Genomic DNA, 27,842 nt, shown 5'->3' on the forward strand with positions numbered 1-27,842 from the left:
CATAGTGTAAATATAATCTATAGCTATTTGCACTTAGTGGAAATAGCATATCATTAAAAAATACTGCTATTTTCACTTGGTGTAAATAGAATCCATTGCTATTTGCACTTAGTGTAAATAGCATCTTTCGCTAAAAAAAATATGCTATTTACACTTAGTATTTACACCATTAACTTTTCTTTAAAGAGAAAGTCTAAGCCACGGGAAGTCGTGGCCTAATGGTTAGAGAGTCGGACTTGTAATCCAAAGGTTGTGGGTTCGAGTCTCGGGCCGGCAGGGATTGTAGGTCGGGGGAGTGAATGTCCAGCGCTCTCTCCACCCTCAATACCACGACTGAGGTGCCCTTGAGCAAGGCACCGAACCCCCAACTGCTCCCCGGGCGCCGCAGCATAAATGGCTGCCCACTGCTCCGGGTGTGTGTTCACGGTGTGTGTGTGTGTGCATGTTGGATGGGTTAAATGCAGAGCACGAATTCCGAGTATGGGTCACCATACTTGGAAGTATGTCACTTAACTTCACTTCAGTTAACCTCCAGTTGCTAACACAAAAACCCAAACAATTCATCACAAGCAGCCAATGACGATAACCTCAGTTATGATACCATCAGGACCCAAGAAGACATTCTTTCACAAGAAGATGAATAGGACGAAGATGAAGAATGAAATAGAAGAAAAAGGAAAGGGTGCCGAGAGTCTTCCAGCTGTAACGTGATCAGGTTGATGGAGGTCGATGATAATGGCTGGAGACAGGTTGGGTTCATCCTAGCCTTTAAGGCCCACAGCACAGCAATTAACAGTCAAACACATGCATGCTCAGCCGGATAATCTGAGAGCTGCTGCTGAATGATAAATACAGGCTAGGCTCCAGCTGAGTGAGCAGCAGGGTCAGACGCAACAGCAACGTTTAGATATTGTATAAAAACTTGCCCTATGACTGTCCTGATTCCAAAGAGCCCGACCTTCAGGCGATTACGAGAACGGTCATCAGCTACATTAACACAGCAGCAGCAGTGAGCTGGCCCGGTTGGGAGAAATAAAATGAGCAATGAGTATGAAAGGAAATGACAACTGCATTATATTACTCTTACATTCTGCACGTTTTCAGACATTACAAATGGATTTTGAGAGTGAGTTCAGTTGATGTGTGCTGTATGAACAGAATGGCAGCTGACAGTGTCATGTCATTGATATACTTATGAAATAGGTATGTGCTTCCTGGGTTATTCTTTTGCTGTCAGTCACTGATGTATAAGGCCTGTCAGCCTCTCACGGGTTATGAAAAATGGAAATCTCATATCTATAAGAATGAAAAACTGTGAGAGTCCACTGAGGGAAAAAAAAGTGTGTGTGTGTGTGTGTTTATCCCTCTGGACCACAAAACCAGTCATAAGTAGCAAAGGTATATTTGTAGCAATAGCCAACAATACTGTATGGGTCAAAACTTATTGATTTTTTTATGCCACAAATTATTAGGATATTAAGTAAAGATCATGTTCCATGACAATATTTTGTAAATGGCCTACCGTAAATTTATCAAAACTTAATTTTTGTTTAGTAATATCCATTGCTAACATAATTTGGACAATTTTTAAAGGCGATTTTTTTTTCAATATTTAGATTTTTTTTTTTTTTGCACCCTCAGATTATAGATTGTCAAAAAGTTGTATCTCAGCCAAATATTGTCCTATCCTATCCAAACCATAAATCAATGGAAAGCTTATTTATTCAGTTTTCAGATGGTGTATAAATCTATTTTTTTTTATTTTTTTTTTTTTTTATTGACCCTTATGGTTTTGTGGTTCATGGTCACATATACTGTATATATATTTGGTTGTCAATCCCAAACACTGACTGTGTATATGTAGCCAATGTGGTGTGTGGGATAAAGAAGAACATGGCTGTCTTTCGTTTATTTAACAATGTTTTATGATGATATTTTTGGTGTGACTCAAGTGCACCACCTGTTAAACTGCAAATAACTTTTGTGTTACAAGAGAGGTTATGTGAAAGAGGATTGACCACGTCTCTCTTTCTCTCCTTCCTCCCCTCCAATTCCTCCATAACCTTCTATAGCAGCAGATGGTGAGGATCCGACTTCAGCAGGTGGGATATATCTAGATATGGTAATTGTTGTGCTCCCCTCATTTGGCTCCCGTATCGCTCTTTGTTTCACTTCCTTCTACTGTTGTCAGTTTTGGAATGTGTGACCTTCCCTGCATGAAATTCACACGTCTATTTCAGAGCTCTTCCCTTACCTGTTTCTTCACACCTTCTCAAGGTCTCCTCTGATGTCACATCGTTCTTGCTTTGCTATTCTGTCTTCTCACCATGATGTTGATGCATAGAGCATCTCAAAACCTGCTGCAGAAACCCCCTGCTTATGATATATCATCCAGTCTCTTTTCAGATGCTGCTATTCTGATCACTCGCTCAGTCAAATTTGGTTGCCGCCACTGTTGATGTATTTTTTTCGCTTTTTAGCAATTTTGATACACATGTGCATACACATTTGCACACACACATATATTCCGGTAATGTAAGGTGTTTGTTTTTCTCCACCTCCTCTCGATCTCCTTGGCTCCTCAGTATCACACCCATTGATCCCTCTCATCGCGCATGGTCAGCACTCACTGTCAAGCCCACTAATCTCTGTGAGCGGAGCTGCTTTGAAGATTGTTCAGACTCTTCTCTCCTGCCTCGTTGTTTTATCAGGTTCCAAGCTTTCAATAAAATGTTGCAGCCCTTCTGTTTTCATGTTCACGGGTGTTCCTCTCGCATTGAGAACAAGATGCATATCTGTTGCTGTCTATCACCATAAACCATTTCAGATGGAATTTTGTGTAAATTTAGATTTGTATAAGGTAGATCATTAATCATGATTAAGATCCTCTTTTGTAGCTATTAAGGTGCCAAAACATTTACCATTATTCAGCAATGCAGACAAAATCTAATCATCAATAGGAATCCACACAGTCGGAAATTTCAACATGTCAGTTTCAACCTTGTTGACCAACATAAAGCTGTTTAGTTTGAAAGGGACTTTAGATTTTATTCTAACTCCTCAGCCACTATACTACTATACTGTGTATGTTCCATCATTTACACTTAACAGCATCTATTGGTTTCTCCAAGGAAGTTATGATCTTTGACGCACATAAAGCCCGTAAATGCTAATGCTCGAAATTAAATAATGCTCAAATCTTTTATTCTTTCACAATGTTTGTAATAGTTTAAAGATGTGGGTGTGGGTGAGTGTGGAATATACGGTAGTAAATATATAAAAGGATAGTGTGCACCCAAAGAAAGATGTCTTCGCTGAAATTATGTTGTCAGTCTGACTTTCTTAAATGTGTTTTGACAGATTCGAAGAGCATGTGCATGCATCTTCATTTAGGCCTAAGTCTCTGCATGTGGACCACAATCAGAAAATAAATCCACAGAGCAGATGAACTTTAGATTGTTGTTTGGTATATTTTTGATGGGTTTCAGATCTAAACCTCACATATAATCTGGCATTATTTTGGATTATTTTATTTTCCACTATGCACAAGGGTTAGAGCAATTACCACAGTAGGTTCTTCAGGCATTGAACCTAGAATTGTGACCTGTTGAAGCCTAAATTATATATTTCATTGGGTTGGTACAGTAAGTACAAATCCTTCATGATATATTTTTGGTATACATGTGGTGTGACGCTTGAGTCAGTATACTGTTCAATCAAGACCCCCAGGCTGTCAGCTTAATAGCATGGTACATGTTTGACATAATAATATATATTAAATGAGATCAAAAGTGCTATTATAGGTAATCACCCCCCACTCCCACCCCCCCAAATGCATTCATTCCTATTACAGAACCCTTATCAAAATCTATTTGCATTTTATCGTCTTGCCAAGTTTGAGAGCAAGAGGTAAATGGGAAACAGATTTATTTTTGTAGCTTGTTATTGTCCCCACGTCTTTTTTACTGTATAAACTCTGAGTTGCCATTGAGGCAGAGATCACAGACAATACTGTCTAATTTTTGCACTTCAAAGGGAGCAAAAATGAACAGTGTTGGGAGTAACGTGTTGCAAAAGTAATGTATTACAGTAACGGATTACTTTTTGATGTAACGCAGTAGTGTAAGGCATTACAACTCAATTTTCAGTAATATTTTACTCGGTACATGTTCAGTAACGCTTGCGTTAACACACTTTTAGCCCAAAATTTATTTATTTTTAAAATTTAATTTAAAGTCGGATCCGACTTTTTTACGTCCCTAGGGCCGGGCTTCGGGCCAATATTCACGTCATAATTTAGACGCGGGCTGGGCCTCGGGCCTGTTTTAGGCTTCTCCTTATCTTTATATTTTAGGCATCCGTCAATTATTGATGAAAAAATTGCCGCGCTGGTGGAAACAACACTAATCCGTGTTAAAGCAGCAGCGATCTGTCAGCACAGCTGAAGAGTTCTGCCTTCAAATACACGCAATAAAGCTTGCAGTAAAGCCGGGCTTAAAACGGACTCGGGTCGGTAATTCTGATAAGCTGTCGGACACGGGCCGGGCTAGGGCCTCAGCGTCTCGGGCCAGGGCCGACTAAGTACATTTTGTCATTTTAGAATGTTAAGTTCTACTTCTGTAGTTATTTTGGTGAAAGTAACTCAAAAGTAATACAGGAGTCATGTAATGCATTGCAATTCTGAGACGGTAATATTGTAAGGTAAGGCATTGCTTTTAAATAACAGTAACAAGTAATCTGTAATGTATTACAGTTTGGAAGTAACTTGCACAAAACTGAAAATGAAGCTGTATAAGCTCCTCAGACTGTATGTCCCACTGTACTTTCATACTCAAGCAAAATGCAAGAGCTATAATTGGTCAAATGAAAGATGACAGTATGAATACAATTTCAGAAGTTAAAACATAATCGGAATAACAGCTCCTCCTAGTTTTGCATTATTGGATCAGAACCGTTCTCTTTTATTTCTTAACTGCGTCACTGTGCTTTTCTCTATTCTTTGTTCAAATATGGATTTGATATGTACATTTTATATGCAGCTGGAGAACATTCATCGTAGCCCACTGGGCCCTTATTAGTGTAGTTGCTATGGAGGAGTGTGTTGCATGAATAATACACTTTCTTCTTCCTCCTGGGGAGTTTGAGTGATGGAACGGGTAACTGCAGAAAACATTAGTATGCCATTATATAACTAAAGGTGGGACTGAGTTCACCGGCCAGTATTATGACCCCTCCATCAGACACTGACTAAAAGCCCTCTTTTTTAAATGCCCTGCCTTTGGCCCGAGCACCATTTTTGTAATCCGAGAAACATTATTTCAATTTGCTCTGCAGTTTGTTTCAGCTTTGAAATGGAAAGAGGTGGCTTCTGTTCTCATGCGGGTCCTGCTATACCTGGTAATTGTTAGCATCAAACGGCTGGCAATAATTTGAAGGCTTTACTTTAAACATGGCCTTTTGAAAGACTCAGCATGTACAAGCTCATAATAAAGACATGTTCCATAAGCAGGTTACCAGCACAGCGTATGCCAGTGTTCTAAAAAAAAAAGAAAGAAAAAAAGACTGGAGAATATTTGACAGACACGTTAATCTGTTTTATACAACATGCATAAATATTTCTACTTAAACACATTAGCTGGCTCTTGAAAACTTTTATTTTAAATAAAAAGCATACACAGCAGGTAACTAATGAGGAAGGAAGGACTTTTACATTTAATACCTATAATCTTAAAATTAGCTTTATTTGTGCTTTTGAGAACTCATTTTTTAACTTCTCAGTGTAATGAACATAGCTTAATCTTATCTGTCCTGTTATATTTTCAAAAAATGTACATACAATCAAGTAAATCAAAATCTCCACTGCATGATTGCTTGCATTGTTGCAAAATGTAAACTGTATTATTGCCAAGTTCTAATCTACTAAATTAAACTAGAAGGCATGAAGATATTAAGATATTATAAACATTATCATCATTATTTTCGGCAAAGCTGCTTTGAAAGACTGTATTGTGAAAGCTCTATACAAATAAATTTGACTCAACTTATCTGACTTATTTATTCATGAGTTGCGATATTCCTTCAGAAATGCAATTACGTCTTGCTAAAGGATTACAAAATAAGCACCCAAATCGGTTGGTCTATCCAAAATAAACTGTTGCAAGGAGTTTTCATTTGGCCATGTCTGTTCTTATCAGCCCTGCATTCTTGGATGGATGCAAGTTGACAGGAGAGAATCTCTAGGCTGTTCTTCTTCTGCCAGACTGCTATCATGGTGACATTTCCATGGCATTTCCTGCCTTCCTTTTACACCCTCACCTTCCATTTCCGAAAGACTTTCCAAGGTGAGTTTGAACTTACTTCGGCTGCCCTGAGAGATTTCACTCCCTTGGCGGAGAGCTGGATGGCCACTGATTTATTTTTGTTGCCTCAGTTCTGTTTTCACATTAACTCGTTGTTGCATCTGTTCAGTTTAGTCAGCATATCTTTGTCATGTAGCATGCATGGCAGGATTTAGAGACAGGGCAGACGGCTCTAAAAGCCAGAAGTGAGTGCTTTTCTCTGCCGGCTGCAGTTCTTAGTGGGAGAGGGGAGTGTACTGGGCAGGAGGCAGTGAACTGGTAGGAGGCTGATACTGCACTCCCCGTAAAGAATGAAGACAGAATTAGGCCACGTACGAGCTGTGTAAGCTCTTACCCTGCAAACTCTGCGAGCTGAACATCTCTTTTAATGTGCCTGCATAGGCATTAATGCGAAGGTGTGGATTTTATGTGGTACAATGATTCTCGATTAAGGACACAATGCTCTAAGTTACAGCACATTGACACTGCTTCCCACTGAGGGCAGGGGAAATATTCAGTAACGTCACTGCAGTCCAAATTCAAAATAAGTGTAGAAATTAGGAAAGAAGTATTGGAATTTCCCTACTGTAGTGTACAGTGGTGTGAAAAAGTGTTGGCCCCCTTCCTGATTTTATATTTTTATGCATGTTTGTCACACTTTAATGTTTCAGATCATCAAACAAATTTAAATATTAATCAAAGATAACACAAGTAAACACAACATGCAGTTTTTGAATGAAGTTTTTTTTTTTATGAAGGGAAAACAAAATCCAAACCCACATGGCCCTGTGTGAAAAAGAGGTTGCCCCCTAAACCTAATAACTGGTTGGGCCACCCTTAGCAGCAACAATCAAGCGTTTGCGATAACTTGCAATGAGTCTGTTACAGCGCTGTGGAGGAATTTTGGCCCACTCATCTTGGCAGAATTGTTGTAATTCAGCCACATTGGAGGGTTTTCGAGCATGAACCGCCTTTTTAAGGTCATGCCACAGCATCTCAATAGGATTCAGGTCAGGACATTGACTAGGCCACTCCAAAGTCTTCATTTTGTTTTTTTTTCAGCCATTCAGAGGTGGATTTGCTGGTGTGTTTTGGATCATTGTCCTGCTGCAGAACCCAAGTTCGCTTCAGCTTGAGGTCACAAACAGATGGCCGGACATTGTCCTTCAGGATTTTTTGGTAGACAGCTGAATTCATGGTTCCATTTATCACAGCAATTCTTCCAGGTCCTGAAGCAGCAAAACAGCCCCAGACCATCACACTACCACTACCATATTTTACTGTTGGTATGATTTTCTTTTTCTGAAATGCTGTGTTACTTTTACGCCAGATGTAATGGGACACACACCTTCCAAAAAGTTAAACTTTTGTCTCGTCAGTCCACAGAGTATCTTCCCAAAAGTCTTGGGGATCATCAAGATGTTTTCTGGCAAAACTGAGACGAGCCTTTATGTTCTTTTTGCTCAGCAGTGGTTTTCGTCTTGGAACTCTGCCATGCAGGCCATTTTTGCCAGTCTCTTTCTTATGGTGGAGTCATGAACACTGACCTTAACTGAGGCAAGTGAGGTCTGCAGTTCTTTAGATGTTGTTGTGGGGTCTTTTGTGACCTCTTGGATGAGTTGTCGCTGCACTCTTGGGGTAATTTTGGTCGGCCGGCCACTCCTGGGAAGGTTCACCACTGTTCCATGTTTTCGCCATTTGTGGATAATGGCTCTCACTGTGGTTCGCTGGAGTCCCAAAGCTTTAGAAATGGCTTTATAACCTTTTCCAGACTGATAGATCTCAATTACTTTCTTTCTCATTTGTTCCTGAATTTCTTTGGATCTCAACATGATCTCAAACACTTTTTCACACAGGGCCATGTGGGTTTGGATTTTGTTAACCCTTCATTTAAAAACTGCATGTTGTGTTATCTTTGATTAATATTTAAATTTGTTTGATGATCTGAAACATTAAAGTGTGACAAACATGCAAAAAAATAAAATATCAGGAAGGGGGCTAACACGTTTTCACACCACTGTAAATAAAAAATTATATACTTATGAAATATTAATTTTCATTTATTTTACAGCGCAATTGTTTTACAATATATGGCTTTTACTGCCGTTGTTGTTGTTGCTGTTGTTGTTGTTATTATTATTATTATTATATTCTTATTTTTTGGCTTCCTAAAACACCAGTGTGGATGTCATTTAGACTGAGACAGAATATCACAAATAAAAAGAGGGTTGAGTCCAGTGGCGGCGTTTCACAAAACCATAGGGTATGGCAGTAGCGTAAATCGAAAGGGGTGGGGGGCGGGGTTTACAGTATTGATAAATAAAAAATACCATGGCGCATTACTAAGCACTGAAATATAGGAAGAAAATATAGAAAAGGAATCTGCGTTTCTCTTTTAATAATTAAACGTCGTCAGAGTTCGTATGTGGCTTTATCAGAAACTTGGACTTAACATTTTATGAAAATCAAGCTCAAATGGAGTTAACAGTGTTTTTGACCAGCGAATGACGGAGATCTGTGTTTTGTCTGTCATTACAACGGCAGCATCTGAAGTGCATCGCATTATACGTTTTCATCAACTTACAGGTTATTGTAGCTATATGGGCACTTAGTTTTTCTTGTCGTTTAATACACTTGGCCAAAATGTCATTATATAGATGATGAAGCGCTATATGCGCACACTTGCACAGGATATTTAAAACGTACAAAAGTATATTGTTACAACTAGATGGCAAAAGCTAAGACTCTTCTCTGCTCTTCAAACAGACAAAAAACTTTAGCCTTTAGCCAGACATAGTGTTTTAGTGAAGAAAATGCTGTACTTATTCAAACATCAGTTACTTATTATTTACCCTTGCATTGCGAACAAGCCGAGATCCGTCTCCAGGCTGCACACTCAGCGCAGCATTTCATTCTGAATGGAGGCGGGGCAGTTATACGAGGTTTCGCTGACAGTTTGAGGACACATAGCGTTACAAAGTTTAGTGACAAGCTCTTTTGAATGCTTTTCATTGGTTAAATATTTGTAAAACCCTCAAACAGACATAAGGAAGATCAATAGCAGTGATTTAAAACAGTAATAATGAAATATAATAGAGAGTTTGGATAATTTTCAGGCACACCTGATTGGGCTAGGGTATAGCGACTGCCATACTCTGCCATACAGAAACGCCACCCCTGGTTGAGTCCACTTTAATGTTCAGGTACAAGTCCATTCACTGACTTTTTTTTCACTTGAGTTTTCTTAGTAAAGAGCATGGGTTGATTTTGAACTATCAAAGTGCATTAGATAGAATAATTTAACTTGAAAATGTACTTTCTTTTTTTTCCAATTCTTCTTTTGTCTTTTTTTTAAATATTGCAATAAATAATGTATTGTGGACTTCATATTACGATATTATCGTATCATGAGATTTTGATATCGTTACATCCCTATATGAAAGAAAAAACATTTGTGTAAAACTAATAGCATAATTTCAGATTAACCAATGAGCATCTTGTGCTTCAATAAAGACAAGAACATCTGATTGATTCAAGATTCAAGATTCACAATTATACAGAGTATAACCAGCAGTGAAATGTGAGTCAGGTCCGCTCCAAGGACAGTGCAATTATATAGAATACAAATATTAAGAAAAAGAAAGGTAGAAAAAATAAAAGAATAAAATAAAATATAAAAAATATAGATAGAAATATAAATGTGCAGGTCAATATGTTGTTGACTTAAATAGTAATATAAGAGGAATGTGCAAAAAAGTAGTAAAGGGTATTTAAATAGCAGCAATATGAGGTAGAGAAAAATTATGAATAGCTTATTGATATGGTGATATTTACATGGAGTCAAGTGATGTTATAACACAGAGTTAGAGTTTAGGAGCCTGATGGCCTGGGGGAAGAAGCTCCTCCTAAGTCTCTCAGTTTTTGCCATCAGGCTACGGAAGCGCTTACCAGATGGAAGGAAAGTGAATAGATGGTTACCAGGGTGATTAGAGTCCTTGATGATTTTGACAGCTCTATTTTTGCAGCGTTGAGGTAGATGTCCTGCAGAGAGGGGAGAGCAGACCCTGACAACTCTCTGTAGTGCTTTGCAGTCCTGATTGGAGCTTTTTCCATACCACACTGAGATGCACTGAGTCAATACACTTTCTATGGTCCCTGAATAGAAAGTTTTCAGGATTGCTGGTGAGACCCTGAATTTCCTCAGCTGTCGCAGATGGTACAGTCTTTGCCTGGCTTTTTAACCTGTGTTTGGATGTGTGTAGTCCAAGTCAGGTTCTCAGAGATTTTTACACCGAGGTACTTGAAGCTACTCACCCTCTCCACAGGGGTCCCACTGATCATAAGAGGAGTGTAGGGCTGCTGCTGTCTCTTCCTAAAGTCCACGATCAGCTCTTTAGTTTTGCTCACATTCAGAGAGAGACAGTTGTCCAGGCACTATGATGTGAGTCTCTCTACCTCATCCAAGTATGCGGTCTCATCGTTGTTGGAGATGAGGCCCAGAACCACAGTATCATCAGCAAATTTGATAATAGATGTGGAGCTGTGAGAGGACACGCAGTCATGCATGTAGAGAGAGTAGAGGGACTCAGGACACAGCCCTGTGGGGCTCCTACGTTCAGGGTGAAGGAGTTTGAGGTGAACTGGCCAACTTTCACCACTTGAGGTCTGCCAGTGAGGAAGTCTTGAATCCAGTCACAGAATGAGGAGTTTAGGCCGAGGTCTGTGAGTTTAGAAGCCAGCTTTATGGGGACTATAGTGTTGAAAGTTGAGCTATAGTCAATGAATAGCAGCCTTACATAAGTCCCATTGTTGCTGTCTAAGTGTGTGAGGGAAGAGTGGAGGACGTGAGAGATGGCATCGTCAGTGGATCTGTTTGGGCGAACTGAAGGGGGTCCAAAGTATCGGGTATGGAGGAGCAAATGTGGCTCTTTACAAGTCTCAAAAACCTTCATGACTATAGATGTGAGGGCAACTGGGCGATAGTCATTCGGGCAAGAAGGTTTATTGTTCTTTGGCACAGGGATAATGATGGATTTTTTGAATGAGGTGGGAACCACGGAGGTAGCAAGGGACTCATTAAAGATGGAAGTGAACAAACCAGTGAGCTGATCGCCGCAGGACCTCAGAACACGGCCGGCTATCCCATCAAGTCCGGCTGCTTTTCTGACGTTCACTTTCTTTAGCGCCCTCCGAACCTCATCCTCTGACACGGTGATTACAGGATTATCGCTGCTCTGCCTGCTGCTTCCTGACGTGCTGGACGGCAGAGACACGCCACCGCCGTTGTAATCGAAGTGGCCATAGGTTTTTAACTCGTCGGATCTGCTCTCACCTCTGCGGAAGATTTGTTTCCGAAGGCACAGATGGTCCTCAGTCCCTGCCATATCCGTCGAGAGTCATTGAGCTGGAAATGAGACTCAATTCTCTCTCTGTATCTGTGTTTAGCGGCTCTTACTGCGCGTCGGAGAGCATAGCACGATGCTTTGTACTCGCTCATATTCCCGGTCAGAAGAGCCTCATTGTAAGCGGCAGTGCGTGTGTTAACCGCAGCACGGATTGTTCTGTCCACCCACGGTTTCTGATTGGAGAATGTCCTTATGGTTATTGTTTCTGTAGCTTGCTCGGTTAGCGTGTTTACAAAGCTTAATGTTACATCCGTGAACTCGCTGACGTCAGATGAACTCGCCCGGAACATGTCCCAGTCGACATCATCAAGAGCCGCCTGCAGCATAGCCTCTGAGTGGGAGGACCAGCACGTCACTACTCTCTGCACCGGAGGATCCTGAACGAGCCTTTGTTTATATTCCGGTGTGAGGAAAATGGCGGCATGGTCCGATTTGCCAAAAGCCGGGCTTTGTAGGCATTCTTGAACTGAGTGTAGCAATGATCCAGTGTGTTCGGTCCTCTAGTTGGACAGGATACGTGTTGATGAAAGTTTGGCATGACCTGCCTGAGTCTCCCGCGATGATAAAGGCAGCGTCAGGATGTTTGTTAATGTAGCCGCTGAGCACATCGTTTAGACAAAGCCAAGCCGGTGTCCGCCTGTGGTGGAATGTACACAGCAGTAACAATTATCGATGAAAACTCCCGGGGAAGATCAAATGGGCGGCAAATAATGGAAAGATGTTCCAGATGAGGCTAACAGGAACGCGACAGAATGGAGATATTCCTGGGGTCACACCATTTCTTGTTAATCATGAAACATACTCCTCCACCCTTGGATTTACCGGCCTCTGCTGTTCTGTCTGTCCGAAAAACAGAGAAGTTATCACTTGGCACTACAGCTTGTCTGTCAGCTACAGATTGTCTGTACAAAGAGACATCAAAAAATATATATAAAAAATGTAATGTCAAAGATTTGATTATTTGATTAGTGATTTCTAAATAGTGCTGTCATTTTGTATTTAAACTTGATTTTATATTGGCTTTTTTTAATGTTTAAGGTTTATTTCCAAGCTTAAATGGAAAATTTCAGTTTGTGCTCAGTCTGCTGGACCTCACTGTTTAAGTGAATACCTGGCTATAGTGGAAATGTAAGTATTCTGCAGTCCCCAGACTCTTAAGACACATACAGGTCATGTGTACATAACCTCACTGTTGCTCTGTGCTGGTGCTGTGCTGGATTTTACCTTACAGGAAGTCTGATTTGAGCTCCAGCTGCCTGCTTGCTCACCTTTCTACCTCCCAAACGCTCAGCCCAATCTGCTCATGATAACTCAGACACGGAGAGGCTGTCTGAGCCCCTCTCACCTCCATCACCTTCACCTAGAGATCAGTTGAGGGAGAAGTAATTAAAACTATACCTATACTTTACTTCCTCTGCATGCCAAGGTACAATTATCCAGTGGGCTGTTTGTTATATATGATGCTCTATAGACAGTGCGGTGTGTAATTATCATGGACAAATTGCTTTATTTAGAGACAGCTTTATTTGCTTAGACTTTGCAAAAATCAAATATAGATGATCCAATCGATGGCTGAAAGGTTTGTTCAATGAAAACCCGCACAGGTTCAGACGCCAAAGCTGTAATTATTATAATCCAACCAAGTGATCACCATATCTCCATATTAATGCGTTACGATTTCCATACCATCCAAGTGACATTACCCACAATCTGCATAAATGAATACATTAGCGGGTGAAACGCATTTGGGCTGCTTACCTGTCTCACTTCAATGGCGTTTGAGTTGATTCGTATAAGCGAGAGACTAAAATGAATTCACTTTGGGGAATTTAGTAGGGAGCGTCCATCAGAGAGTGATTAATTGCACAGGAAACATTGGACGATTTGCTGTGTTTAACCGCCTCTGAGGTTGTACTATGCTGCATTGGAACTGGGCTCTTCTGATAGATTGGCTTCCATTGTGACTTGTCGGAAAATCGGGATGCGTGCGCCAGCCAACATCAATTACTTTCCTGCCACAATCATGAGCTGCCCAACAACGGCTGACATTCTTGCTGATCCCCTGACTTGCGCCACAAAAGGGAACAGCACAGAGGACAAAGCTTTGTTTCATTGGCCACAATGCCTGGCGATGTCTCTCAGGAACGTGTGCAAATGTGGCATACGTCCCCCACCCTCCTTCCTTTCTCCCGCTCCCATTTCTCCTTCTCATACTGTCTCCCTCCATCCCTGTCTTGCTCTCTCTCTTCTGACTTCCATGTCTCTGGAGATAGAGAGGGGGCTGTCACAAAGCTTTGTGCAGTTATAGATCGTCATGTCAGAATGCAGGCATAGCTGTCACACTCTCCTTCAGGATGCAGAGGGCTTTTAATAGAGTTCTGACAAGGTTATTTCATGGTGTGCCCCTTTAATTAGCTACTAGTCTCATTATAGCTGAGATACAGTACTGGAATTCACAAATGCTGATAGGGTTACCCTCTATGGCCTCTATGATTATTTGATAAATACTTAAGAAGAACAGTGGCACATAATCTTATATATATATATATATATATATATATATATATATTAGTAATACATAATATATTTGTTTCAATTTATTTAATTTTAGTTAAACTAAATGAAATATATATAATTTAAGCTATAATATATTAAATTAATATAATATATAAAATATATAAATTTTGAAATATTGCCTTGATAGCTAGCTGAGCTAAGTTTAATATGCCGATTGGTGCTCAAGAAAAAAAAAAATGTATTATTACTAATGTTGAAAACACTTGTGCTGCATAATATTTTTGTGTAAACCATGGTTCCCCTTCAGGAACTCGAGATACTGTCGTCGGGGGGTTTCAGGAGGCAAAGAAGCAGGTGGCGGGATTCCAGCGCTTTCTCCCTCGCCGTTCCCAGGTCTTTGGGACTGCTGAGTGGGAGCAGTCCCGGTCGTCCAGCTCCTCATACCGCTAGACCCAGAAACAAATTGTCGCAATCTGGGGCCCCCCCGCAGAAAGATCAGGGGACGGAGCGACGCCCTCAGCCAGGGTCCTCGAGGCAGAAAACGGATATGCGGACCATTATTCTGTCTAAGAGGTCCTCGGGCAAGCGGTCCTTGACAACACCATCGTCAGGACCCTGAGAGTAGCCCAGCCTGGGGAGGAGAGGTACACACCTCAGTATACGGTGCCCGATCCTCCTCAGTGCCCTCAAGGGGCTGCACTGATACCCCTGCCAACCACGGTGCTTCAGTCCTCAGTGAGCTCCGACAAGTGCATTTATCAGTTGCCACCCGCTTGCGGTACGGCACGGGAAAGCCCGTCCCCTCAGAAGAGGGCGCTAGAGCAGTCAGGTCGGTTGTTCCCTGCTGGTCAACCGCTTCAGGGCATCGAAGTGGCTGCTCTAGTAACACCAGAGGGCAGTCTCGAGAGACTGTTTCCCTTGGTAGACTTTCTGACAGCGTGGAAACTTCTGCCAAATGTCTCACAATGGGTCCTGCGTACTGTAGAGAGAGGTTACAGAATTCAGTTCGGTTCTCGTCCACCTCATTTCAATGGGGTTATTCACAGTTTAGTTGGCCTCGAGCAGGCTCTGGTATTGGAACAAGAAGTAGAAACTTTTTTGAGGAAGGAGGCCACAGAACGTGCTCCACCTCTTTCGAGAGAATCAGGGTTCTACAGCCGTTACTTCATCGTTCCGAAGAAGGATGGGGGGTTGCGCCCGATCATAGATCTGCATTTATTGAACTGTGCTATCAGGCAATCAGGCATCAGGATGGTTCAAGATCGGTTCAAGATGCTCACAATCAAACAGATTGTGTCTCAGATCAGGTCCGAGGACTGGTTTGTCACAATAGATCTCAAGGACGCATACTTCCATGTATCCATCCTTCTTCAACACAGGAAGTTCCTGAGGTTTGCTTTCGGGGGCGAAGCATACCAATACCGGGTTCTTCCATTTGGCCTATCACTCTCACCCCGCACTTTCATGAAGTGTGTGGATGCTGCCTTGGCTCCGTTGCGACTCCAGGGCATTCGCATACTGAATTAGATCGCCTAATGGTTGATTTTAGTTCAGTCAGAGCAGATGGCGGCTCGGCATTGAGATGTCGTCCTCGCCCATATGAGAGAGCTGGGGTTATGGTTGAACGCCAAGAAGAGTGTGCTTTCTCCACTACAGAGAACCGCTTATCTGGGCTTGATATGGGACTCGACAACAATGCAGGCACAGTTGTCTCCTGCTCGTATCGAAGCAATTCTCGTAGATGGGAGAGGAGTGAGGGAAGGCCTGTCACTCACTGTCAAACAGTTTCAGAGACTGATGGGTCTGATGGCAGCTGCGTCCAACATGATACCTTTTGGCCTGCTGTATATGAGAGCCTTGCAGTGGTGGCTGAGGCCCGGGGAGTGCACAGCAAAAAAAGCCAGTGTACATTTAACTCAATTTGAGTCAAATCTAACACCTGAAATGTATATATGACTCCCTCCATTGTGGAGTTAAAATAACACTTGTGTGAAATATATACATTGCTTACATAATTTCAATAAATGTAAAGAATATGTTCTTACAACAATTAAAATGTAATGTCAGCAAATCAATGCAAAGGCACAAAATACATATTATTTTTTGATCCATATGTATCCTGAATGTCATTGGGTTTATAGTGCTTACATTAATCTGCTTAAACAACAGCATCTCATTCATTACCATCAACGATGAATGTATGTTAATGCTCACTGAACAAAATCTGTGCCAATGGTGTTTGGATCTCCTTGGAGTAGTCTCTTTCTTTTTTTCAGCACGACAAGATGTGGATCTCTGCAGTTTTCAGCCAAGCAAGAAATCCACTCCCAATTACAGCATCACAAAAGTGCTTTTGTAAAATAGGGGGAGGGTGGGGGGCAGAATCATATCAAAACTATTAACAGGTGAAATATCAGAGACAAGTATCAATTACAACAATAGTTTACTCAAAACAGTTACCCAAATTTTTATTTATTTTTTTTATCCTAATGTGATTCCAAACCTGTATGGCATACATGTCATATATAGTGTCTGTGGAACAGCATGAGTATAAGTAAAGAACAACTCAGGTGAACAATTTGTTTTAAGGGATAGTTCACCCCAAAAAATTTAAATGATTTCATCATTTATTTACATTTTTTCTTGTTCTAATGCCGTGACCTTCTTCCTTTTTCGGAACATGAAAAGCTTTTTTTTTGTTGTTTAATGTCCCACACATGCTTTTTCATATAATGGCAGTATGGCGATTAACATCAGGCTTTTAAAAAAAAAACATGCGAAAGTATCACAGAGTGGTCCCACGTGATATGTGCCGTATATTCAAAGTGTTCTGGGTATATACGATAGGGTCTGGTGAGAAACAAACTGAACATATTATTTGCAGAAAATCCTGACCTGACTGTTGGTCTCTGTGCATGAATGCGCACGTTCATGAGACACTATTAGCAAAGTTGTTCAGTCTAACTCGACCAGAAAAAGTACACAAGTTGTGAACAATTAAGATTAATAAAATCACAAGATGAAATACAATTTATGTGCTTTTTTCTCTGAGGTAAATATATCTGCTGTGCTCGTTGCAACAGGAACCCAGACAGCAACATCGTGTTGGCCCAGATCAGGCCCACATCTGGCCCATGTGAAATCCATGCGAGCCAGATGTGGGCCGGATCTGGGTCGACACTGCTTGCTGTATATATTTTTTTCTGTTCTGGGTAGTTATCATGTTCATCTTTCAGCTGTCATTTTGACTGACATAACAACCGAAGCTCTGGTCCGGAGCCAGAGAAAAAGATTCAACTCAGTGAAGAAAGTGCGCAAATATTCTTTGGGGGATTTCTATGTGTTGTTTTTTTGTCACATTTTTATTAAGGAAAAACATTTAACTCACTGTAAGTGTATATTGTTTTGTAAAAGGAAAGTCAGTCTTACTGGAAAATGGGTCGCAATTCCTGAATTTCATGCTGATCTCACTGCACTTTACTAAGCAAACTTCGCGTCTGCACTGCATAGCATTTCAAATCTGTGAGAAAAGTTTAGGCTCGTTTAGGCGCGCATAGCATTTACATATCGTCATAAAGTAATATAATCTTATAAAATACATAATGTAAATGAGGTAAAACGGCTCAGGTTACGTATGTAACCATGGTTCCCTGAAGGGAACGAGACGCTGCGTCGAAACGCTTTGGGAATGCCATCAGCGTGACCATGCTCTGAATATTATGTGCAATCAGTCCGAAGGAGGGCGAGGCGTCATGGGCGGGGTGACGTCACGACCAGGAAGTATAAAAGCATGTGCGGCGGAGCCGGCTTCAGCTTCAAGTCATGAAGCAAGCGCGGGCAGGGATGCCGGAAGTGTGGCTAAGCGACGCAGCGTCTTGTTCCCTTCAAGGAACCTTGGTTACATACGTAACCTGAGACGTTCCCTTCCAGGAACTTGAACTGAACCGGGACCGGGACACCTGCCCAGAGGGCCTTGGAGGCCGCCACACCTCGGGTCTAGTGCGCTCTGACTCCTAGTGGCGGGAGACGCTCAGAGGCCTCGTATGCCAGACGGATGGCATCCACTATCCACCTGCTAAGAGTAGGCTTTGTAGCAGGAAGACCCCTCTTAGTAAAGTAAAGTAAAGTAAAGTCGTGACGTCTTGTCAAGTATGGTGACCCATACTCGAAATTGGTGCTCTGCGTTTAACCCATCCAAGTGCACACACACAGCAGTGAGTAGTGAACAAATCCACACACACACACCGTGAACACACACCCGGAGCAGTGGGCAGCCATTTATGCTGCGGCGCCCGGGGAGCAGTTGTGGGTTCGGTGCCTTGCTCAAGGGCACCTCAGTCGTGGTATTGAGGGTGGAGAGAGCGCTGGACATTCACTCCCCCCACCTACAATTCCTGCCGGCCGGAGACTCGAACCCGCAACCTTTCGATTACGAGTCCGACTCTCTAACCATTAGGCCACGACTTCCCAGGGGGACCATAGCACACAAGCAGTTGGTCCGATTTTCTCCACAGGGATGTCCTGTGGATGTACGTGCCCAGTGCTCGCACTGGACACATACAGTTGTGCTTCTCCTGGTCTGGATCCCTGAAGGGAGGAGGACAGAAGGCCTGGAGTACAACTGGCTGTGGTACGACCAATGGGACCTTAGGTACATACCCCACGCAGGGGTAGAGAAATACTTTAGCCATGCCGGGCGCAAAGTCAATAGAGGCCGTAGACAGGGCCTGAAGGTCACTCACCCTCCTCAGAGAGGTGATAGTCAGCAGAAAAGCGGTCTTGATGGTGAGGAGTCTGTCAGTTATCTCCTCAATGGGCTCAAAAGGTGCCTTGCACAGAGCCTCCAGAACCACAGCCAGGTCTCACGTGGGGACGCGGGTGCGTACTGGCGGCCTCAGCCTCAGCGCACCGCGGAGGAAACGTGTAACTAGGGGGTGTCTACCCACTGTCTGGCCACTAATAGGGGCGTGGTATGACGAAATAGCTGCCACGTAGACCTTAATAGTGGAGTGGGTTAACCCTGTGGAGAAACGGGCCTGCAGGAACTCCAGTACTGTACCAACTGGGCAGTTGACTGGGTCGAGCTGGCGGTCCCCGCACCAAGAAGTGAAGAGCCTACACTTCAAGGCATACAGTTTCCTCGTGGAGGGAGCTCTGGATTGGAGGATGGTCTTGACAACCTCGGTTGAAAGACCGGAAGCTATGAGCTGTGCCCCCTCAGGGGCCACACCCACAGCTTCCATAACTCCGGGCGAGGGTGCACGATAGTGCCCCTGGCCTGTGAGAGGAGATCCCTCCTGACGGGCACTTCCCACGGAGTGCCGTTGAGGAGAGAAATCAGGTCCGAGAACCATACTCGGCCCGGCCAGAACGGTGCTACTAACAGTAGACTGACCCCCTCCCGGCGCACTCTCGCCAGAACTTCCGGGAGCAGAGCGATCGGGGGAAAAGCTTACAGACGAAGCCTCGGCCACGTCTGCACCATAGCATCCAGTCCCAGAGGAGCTGGAGGGGCTAGAGAGAACCAGAGGGGACATTGTGCTGACTCTCGGGTCGCAAAGAGGTCCACCTGAGCCTGGCCAAAAATAGCCCAAATCTGCAATGTGGGAGCATCCATTCCCCGGGCCTCGGCCCCTGCCTCGACAGGATGTCTGCTCCCACATTGAGATGCCCAGGTATATGCACAGCCCTCAGAGATAGGAACATACCCTGGGACCACACAAGGATCTGGTGTGCCAGCTTGTACAAGGGGCGCGACCGCAGACCTCCTTGGTGGTTGATGTAAGAGACCACTGCCGTGCTGTCGGTGCGCACCAGCACGTGGTGATCTCTTAGGTCTGGGAGGAAGTGCTTGAGTGCACGGAACACAGCTAGGAACTCTAGCTGGTTGATATGCCACGTCAGGTGGCGACCACTCCACAGACCGCGGGCAGGGTGGCCACTCATGACCGCACCCCAACCAGTGAGGGAGGCGTCCATCGCAAGCGAGACGTGGCGAGAAGGAGCCCCCAGCACCGGGCCCTGAGACAAGAACCAAGGGTTCATCCACATGTCTAAGGCACGGATACAGCGGCGTGACACTTTGACAGTGCGGAGCGGATTCCCCCTCAGGGAAACCCCCTTGGTCTTGAGCCACCACTGTAGGGGTCTCATGTACAGCAGGCTGAACGGGATCACGTTGGACGCAGCTGCCATAAGCCCAAGCAGCCTCTGCCACTGCTTGACAGTGAGTGACTGGCCCTCTCGTACTCTCATGACTGCAGTGAGGATCGACTCGATCCGAGCCGGGACAGCCGTGCCCGCATCGTGGTCGAATCCCTCACCACGCCTAGATAAATAGTTCTCTGAGCTGGAGAAAGCACACTTTTCCTGGCGTTTAGTCTTAACCCCAAGTCTTTCATGTGGGCGAGAACGACATCTCGATGCCGAATCGCCAACCGCTCTGATTGAGCGAGGATCAACCAATCGTCGATATAATTGAGTATGCGGATGCCCTGCAGTCGCAACAGGACCAGTGCCGCATCCACACACTTGGTGAAAGTGCGGGGTGAGAGTGCTAGGCCGAAGGGAAGAACCCGATACTGGTACGCTTTGCCCCCGAAAGCGAACCTCAGGAACTTCCTGTGAGAAGGAAGGATGAAGACATGGAAATAGGCGTCTTTGAAATCTATCGTGACAAACCAGTCCTCGGACCTGATTTGAGACACGACCTGCTTGATAGTAAGCATCTTGAACTTCAGTTTTCTGACTGAGCGGTTCAGTAGACGCAAATCCAGTATGGGCCTCAGCCCTCCATCCCTCTTTGGAACAATGAAGTATCGGCTGTAGAAGCTGGTCTGAGTGCCGTGAGGAGGAACCAACTCGATGGCTTCCTTCCTTAGCAAAGTAACGACTTCCTGTTCCAGAACCAGAGCCTGCTCGGGGCGGACCGCAGTCATAACAACCCCGTTGAACGGCGGGGGTGGCCCGCCGAACTGAATGCGATATCCATTCGCTATGGTTTGCAGGACCCAAGGAGACACATTCGGCAGTCGCTGCCTGGCTGCCAAATGATCTACTAAGGGAATCAGTCTCTTGAGACTGACCTCTGGTGTAATAGAGGCGGCCAGACCGCTGTCTCGAAGCGGCGCACCGGAAGGAGACGCGGGATCTGGTGGCTGAGGCGAGTTTCTCGGCTCCGCTGTGCTTACGGGCGGAAAGACCTGAGATGAACACTCGCTGGGACCAGCTGCGCCCTGGAACAACGGCAGGGTTGGCAGACAAGTCCCCGGAGGGCGGTGTAAGTAGGGGTCGCCCTCCACGGTCCTGGGGCTCGCCCGTCAGGAGCTTTTTGCCGAGGACCTCTTGGCCGAAATGACAGCCCTCAGATCTGTCTTCGGCCGTGAAGTCCCCGGTGCAGAGCGCCGCTGGTCTCGGCTTCTCTGCGAGGGAGCACGAGAAGCGTCGCTTTGCTTCTGCGCCTCCCTGCGTGAGGAGCTGGTATGCGGAGGAGGCTGCACCCGCCCAGCAGCCTCCTGAGCTAGAGAGCGGCGGGTTAAGAACCGCCGGAACGCCTCTGCTTGCTTGCGAGCCTCCTGCAACCTGTCGATGGCGGATTTGACAGTCTCGCCGAATGGGCCAGAAGGCTGAAGCGGGGCGTCCAGGAGGCAGACCCTGTCCGTAGCACTCATGTCAGACAGGGTCAGCCACAGATGCCTCTCCGTTGCCACCATAGCTGCCATGGAGCGGCCGATGGCGAGGGCTGACTCCTTGGTGGCACGGAGGGCAAGATCGGCGGTTCTCCTGAGCTCAGCGATGTCGTCAGCTCTGACATCCCCGCTCTCATCTAGCTCTCTCAGCAGCTTGGCTTGGTACGCCTGCAACACCGACATAGTGTGCAGACACGCACCAGCCTGACCTGCTGCCGCATACCCTTTGCCCACTAAGGAAGATGTTGTGCGCAGAGGCTTAGTGGGCAGCACAGGAGCCTTCAAAGACGATGCCGTCGAGGGAGACAGATAGCTCGCAAGCGTCTGCTCGACCGGCAGCATCGCCCTGTACCCGCGCTCATTCAATTCCCTAACGTTGCCATAATAATCAGTGGAGTGCGGACAGCGACTGCTAGACCCAGTTAACTGCCCAGTTGGTTCAGTGCTGGAGATTTTGCAGGAGCGATTCTCCACAGGGTTACCCCCCTCCACTCTAAAGGTTTACTTGGCGGCCATAGCTGCTTACCACGCCCTTCAGGGTGGTCAGTCAGTGGGAAGACACCCGTTGGTTACACGTTTCCTCTGTGGCACACGGAGGCTAAGGCCAGTACAGCACACCAAGGTGCCCTCATGGGACCTGGCAGTGGTTCTGGAGGCTCTGTGTAAGGCTCCATTTGAATCCTTCGAAGATGTCTCAGACTAGCTCATCACGCTTAAGACTATTTTTTTGCTCGCCATATCCTCGTTGAAGAGGATAGGGGACCTCCGACACGCTTGCTGTGTCGGGACTGGCTCGGGCATTCCGCTCAGATTTTGCTTTAATTTACTTTTTTACTTACTTTTACTTTCTCTTTTTACACATTTCACGTCGGTATTGATCACCTATAACATAGAAACACTTTTGGACATTGGAAACCGCTACACTAACCTGTTCCAGGACACTTTATCCACAAATCCATCGTGGCCATTCTTCGGAACGCTGAAATAAACAATAACCCCCTGAGGCGACGGATCAAGAAAGACCACGGAAAACGCGCTGAGATCCGTGACAGACTCAGGAAAAGGGCTCACAGTCCTCCTCTTCCGAGCAGTCTGCTCGCAAATGTTCAATCCATGGAGAATAAGATGGACGATCTTAGAGCCAGGATTAGTTTCCAACGGGACATAAGGGACTGTAATATCCTTTGTTTGTCCGAAACATAGCTTTCGTCCTCGGTCCCGGACACTGCTGTAGTGCCAAGTGATAACTTCTCTGTTTTACGGATACACAGAACAGCAGAGGCCGGTAAATCCAGGGGCGAAGGAGTGTGTTTCATGATTAACAAGAAATGGTGTGATCCCAGGAATATCTCCATTCTGTCGCGTTCCTGCTCGCCTCATCTGGAACATCTTTCCATTACTTGCCGACCATTTTATCTGCCCCGGGAGTTTTCATCGATCATTGTTACTGCTGTGTACATTCCACCACAGGCAGACACCGGCTTGGCTTTGTCTAAGCTTCACAATATGCTCAGCGGCTACATTAACAAACATCCTGACGCTTGCTTTATCATTGCGGGAGACTTTAACAAAGCTAGCCTCAGGCAGGTCATGCCGAACTTTCATCAACATGTATCCTGTCCAACTAGAGGACCAAATACACTGGATCATTGCTACACTCAGTTCAAGAATGCCTACAAAGCCCGCTCACTACCGACTTTTGGCAAATCGGACCATGCCACCATTTTCCTCACACAGGAATATAAACAAAGGCTCGTTCAGAGAGTAGTGACGCGCTGGTCCTCCCACTCAGAGGCTATGCTACAGTCGGCTCTTGATGACGTCGACTGGGACATGTTCCGGGCGAGTTCTTCTGACGTCAGCGAGTTCACGGATGTAGCATTAAGCTTTGTAAACACGCTAACCGAGCAAGCTACAGAAACAATAACTATAAGGACATTCTCCAACCAGAAACCGTGGGTGTACAGAACAATCCGTGCTGTGGTTAACGCACGCACTGCCGCTTACAATGAGGCTCTTCTGACAGGGAATATGAGCGAGTACAAAGCATTGTGCTATGCTCTCCGACTCGCAGTAAGAGCCGACAAACACAGATACAGAGAGAGAATAGAGTCTAATTTCCAGCTCAATGACTCTCAACGGATGTTGCAGGGACTGAGGACCATCTGTGCCTTCGGAAACAAATTCTCCGCAGAGGTGAGAGCAGATACGTTGCTGGCTGACGAGTTAAACATCTTCTACGGCCGCTTCGATTGCAATGGCAGCAGCGCGACTCTGCTGTTCAGCACATCAGGAAGCAGCAGGCAGAGCAGCGATAATCCTGTAATCACCGTGTCGGAGGATGAGGTTCAGAGGGCGCTAAAGAAAGTGAACATCAGGAAAGCAGCAGGACCTGATGGGATAACCAGGCGTGTTCTGAGGTCCTGCGCTCAAAATCCGTCATTATCCATGTGCTAAAGAACAATAAACCCTCTTGCCTGAATGACTATCGCCGAGTTGCCCTCACATCAATAGTCATGAAGGTTTTTGAAAGACTTGTAAAGAGCCACATTTGTTCCTCCATCCCTGATACTTTGGACCCTCTTCAGTTTACCTATCGCCCAAATAGATCTACTGACGATGCCATCTCTCACGTCCTCCACTCTTCCCTCATACACATGGACAGCAACAATGGGAATTATGTAAGGCTGCTATTCATTGACTATAACTCAGCTTTCAACACTATAGTCCCCATCAAGCTGGCTTCTAAACTCATAGACCTCGGCCTAAACTCCCCACTCTGTGACTGGATTCAAGACTTCCTCACGGCAGACCTCAAGAGGTGAAAGTTGGCCAGTTCACCTCAAACTCCATCACCCTGAACGTAGGAGCCCCGTAGGAGTCCTGAGTCCCCTGCTCTACTCTCTCTACACGCATGACTGCGTGTCCTCTCACAGCTCCACATCTATTATCAAATTCGCTGATGATACTGTGGTTCTGGGTCTCATCTCCAACAATGATGAGACCGCATACTTGGATGAGGTAGAGAGACTCACATCATGGTGCCAGGACAACTGTCTCTCTCTGAATGTGAACAAAACTAAAGAGCTGATCGTGGACTTTAGGAAGAGACAGCAGCGGCCCTACACTCCTCTTATGATCAGTGGGACCCCTGTGGAGAGGGTGAGTAGCTTCAAGTACCTCGGTGTAAACATCTCTGAGAACCTGACTTGGACTACACACATCCAAACACAGGTTAAGAAAGCCAGGCAAAGACTGTACCAGCTGTGACAGTGTGTGCTTCTCAGTGTGGTATGGAAACAGCTCCAATCAGGACTGCAAAGCACTACAGAGAGTTGTGCGCTTAGCTGAGAGCATCTCAGGGTCTGCTCTCCCCTCTCTGCGGGACATCTACCGCAAACGCTGCAAAAATAGAGCTGTCAAAATCATCAAGGACTCAAATCACCCTGGTAACCATCTATTCACTTTCCTTCCATCTGGTAAGCGCTTCCGTAGCCTGATGGCAAAAACTGAGAGACTTAGGAGGAGCTTCTTCCCCCAGGCCATCAGGCTCCTAAACTCTAACTGTGTCATAACATCACTTGCCTCTATGTAAATATCACTATATCAATAAGCTATTCATATTTTTTCTCTACCTCATATTGCTGCTATTTAAATACCCTGTACAACTTTTTTGCACATTCGTTTGCACATTCCTCTTATATTACAATTTAAGTCAACAACATACTGACCTGCACATTTATAATTATATTTATATTTTTTATCTTTTATTTTATTTTATTCTTAAATTTTTTCTACATTTATTTTTCTTAATATTTGTATACTATATAATTGCACTGTCCTTGGAGAGGACCTGACTTACATTTCACTGCTGGTTATACTCTGTATAATTGTGTATGTGACGAATAAAAATCTTGAATCTTGAATCTCCAAGGCCTTATCACTGGCCGTGGCCCTCCGAGATGTTTGTGCTGTGGCGGGCTGGTCCTCTCCGCACACATTAATTCGATTCTACAGTCTGGACCTGACATCAACTCCAGGGTCCCAAGTCTTCTCGTCTTGATGTGCTCGCCAGATACACACCAGACAGGGACTTGCTCGTATGGTGCAGTGGGTATTCTCGTTCCCAAAGCATTCAACGCAGCTTGAGCTCCTGAAGGGGAACATCTGAGGTTACGTATGTATGTACGTATGTAACCATGGTTCCCCGAAGGGAATGAGATGCTGCGTCTCTTTGCCATACTCCCTGCATCCCTGCAGGCGTCGTTTCCGCAGAAGCTAACATATGCGCTTGCCGGATACGCCTTTATGCTTCCTGGTTGATCACCTCACCCCGCTCCTGACGTCTCGCTTCGCTATTGGACTGATTTCACGCATGCTTCAGTACGGTGTCTCACTGAGGGTGTTCCCAAATGTTCGACGCAGCATCTCGTTCCCTTCGGGGAACCATGGTAACATAAGTAACCTCAGACCTTTTTTTTTGTTTTTTTTCAGAATCCTTTGTTGAATAGAAAATTCAAATGCAGTTCAAGAACGGTATTTATTTGAAAGATAGATTATTATTAGACAAATTAGAAATTCATTGAGAGTTGTGATTAATGGTTTGTTAATAGCAAGAATTTGACCTCAAAATAAAGTGTGACCAATAACGGTATTGAAATCAATCAGTCAATCAATCAACCATGCAATCAATCTTACTGACCCTAGTCTTTTTTTTTTTTTTCTAACGGAAGTGTTTCTCTCAAAGATCCTACTGTGTCACATAATCAAACATTTTCAAGACTCTCATCCAGAGTTCCTCTGCTTAGGAGCCAATATGGAATTTGTTTCTTTCAAACAATCTACACTTAGTCTGTCTTTGCACTTAAGAGCACATTGATCATGTGTCTGTAATACATCTCTCTACTCCACCCATGCTCTCCTGTAGAACTTGCTGCTGATATTTTGAAAGATTAAACTGACTGCCCTGCAATTTCATCAAGCAACTTTTGACAGCATGCAACCCGATGCAGGCACTCTAATGTTTTAAACATCAGTATAGTATTGATAGGCCATGAGATATGGGCCCTCCTGGGGTTCTCATGAGGTTGACTTGCTTGCAAATGCAGGATTTGGGAATACTAAGAGATTAGAAACTACTCTAGAACAATCAGTCCAGTGGCTGAATGTTGTTTTAAAAGTTTATAGTGAAATCAGCATTTTGATTGGTCATTCATGACTTCACAACAGTTTCATTGTGTGTTTCTTTTTGAGTTTTTTACAAGGCAATAGATGAAATCAAAGTGGTTATAGGACTATAAATATATACACAGAAATACATGGAAATATTTTCAAAATATATACTGTATGTGTGTATTTATGTAATAAATATACACTGTATACACATTAAGTAAACAAACACATTTATTTTGGATGTGATTAATCACGATTAATCCTTTGACAGCACTAATTAAAACAGAAAACAGTTTTGAATATTTACAGGTTTCTATTTTATTGAATTTTTTTTAAAGGGGTCATATGACGTTGCTAAAAAGAACAATATTTTGTGTATTTGGTGTAATGCAGTTACACCAAAGTTAAATAAACACATTATTTTCCCCATACTGTACATTATTGTTGCTCCTCTATGCCCCGCCCCACTTTAATAGGCCTTTCTGAAATGCATCGATTTTTACAAAGCTAGTCGTTCTGAAAAACGAGGTGTGCTTGTGGACAAGTCTTAACTTTTATAAAGAATATCACTTTGGTTTTAAGACTTTAGTCTTTGCAACTTCAGGGATCTTATCTATTCATGAACAGCAATTCATGTAACACTCCAAAGAGAAGAAAAACTTGAAATCGCATCATATGACCCCTTTAAATAAATGTGACCTTAATGAGAATAAGAGACATCT

General features: G+C 44.2%; 1 protein-coding gene across 2 annotated transcripts in view; it reads left to right on the forward strand.

Moving 5' to 3' along the window:
- The window catches only part of LOC306870094 (EGF-like repeat and discoidin I-like domain-containing protein 3), a 220,377-nt gene that overhangs the window by 57,917 nt on the left and 134,618 nt on the right, over positions 1-27,842 (forward strand). The window contains exon 2 of one of the 2 annotated variants that reach the window (XM_079417163.1): positions 2,073-2,102. The exons of the other annotated variant lie outside the window; for it this stretch is intronic. Within the exon in view, the coding sequence (XP_079273289.1) occupies positions 2,073-2,102 (30 nt within the window). The remainder of the gene's footprint in view (positions 1-2,072; positions 2,103-27,842) is intronic. 2 annotated transcript variants of the gene reach the window in all.

This window comes from Barbus barbus (genome assembly GCF_936440315.1).
Source record: "Barbus barbus genome assembly, chromosome: 5".
Classification (NCBI taxonomy): Eukaryota; Metazoa; Chordata; class Actinopteri; order Cypriniformes; family Cyprinidae; genus Barbus; species Barbus barbus.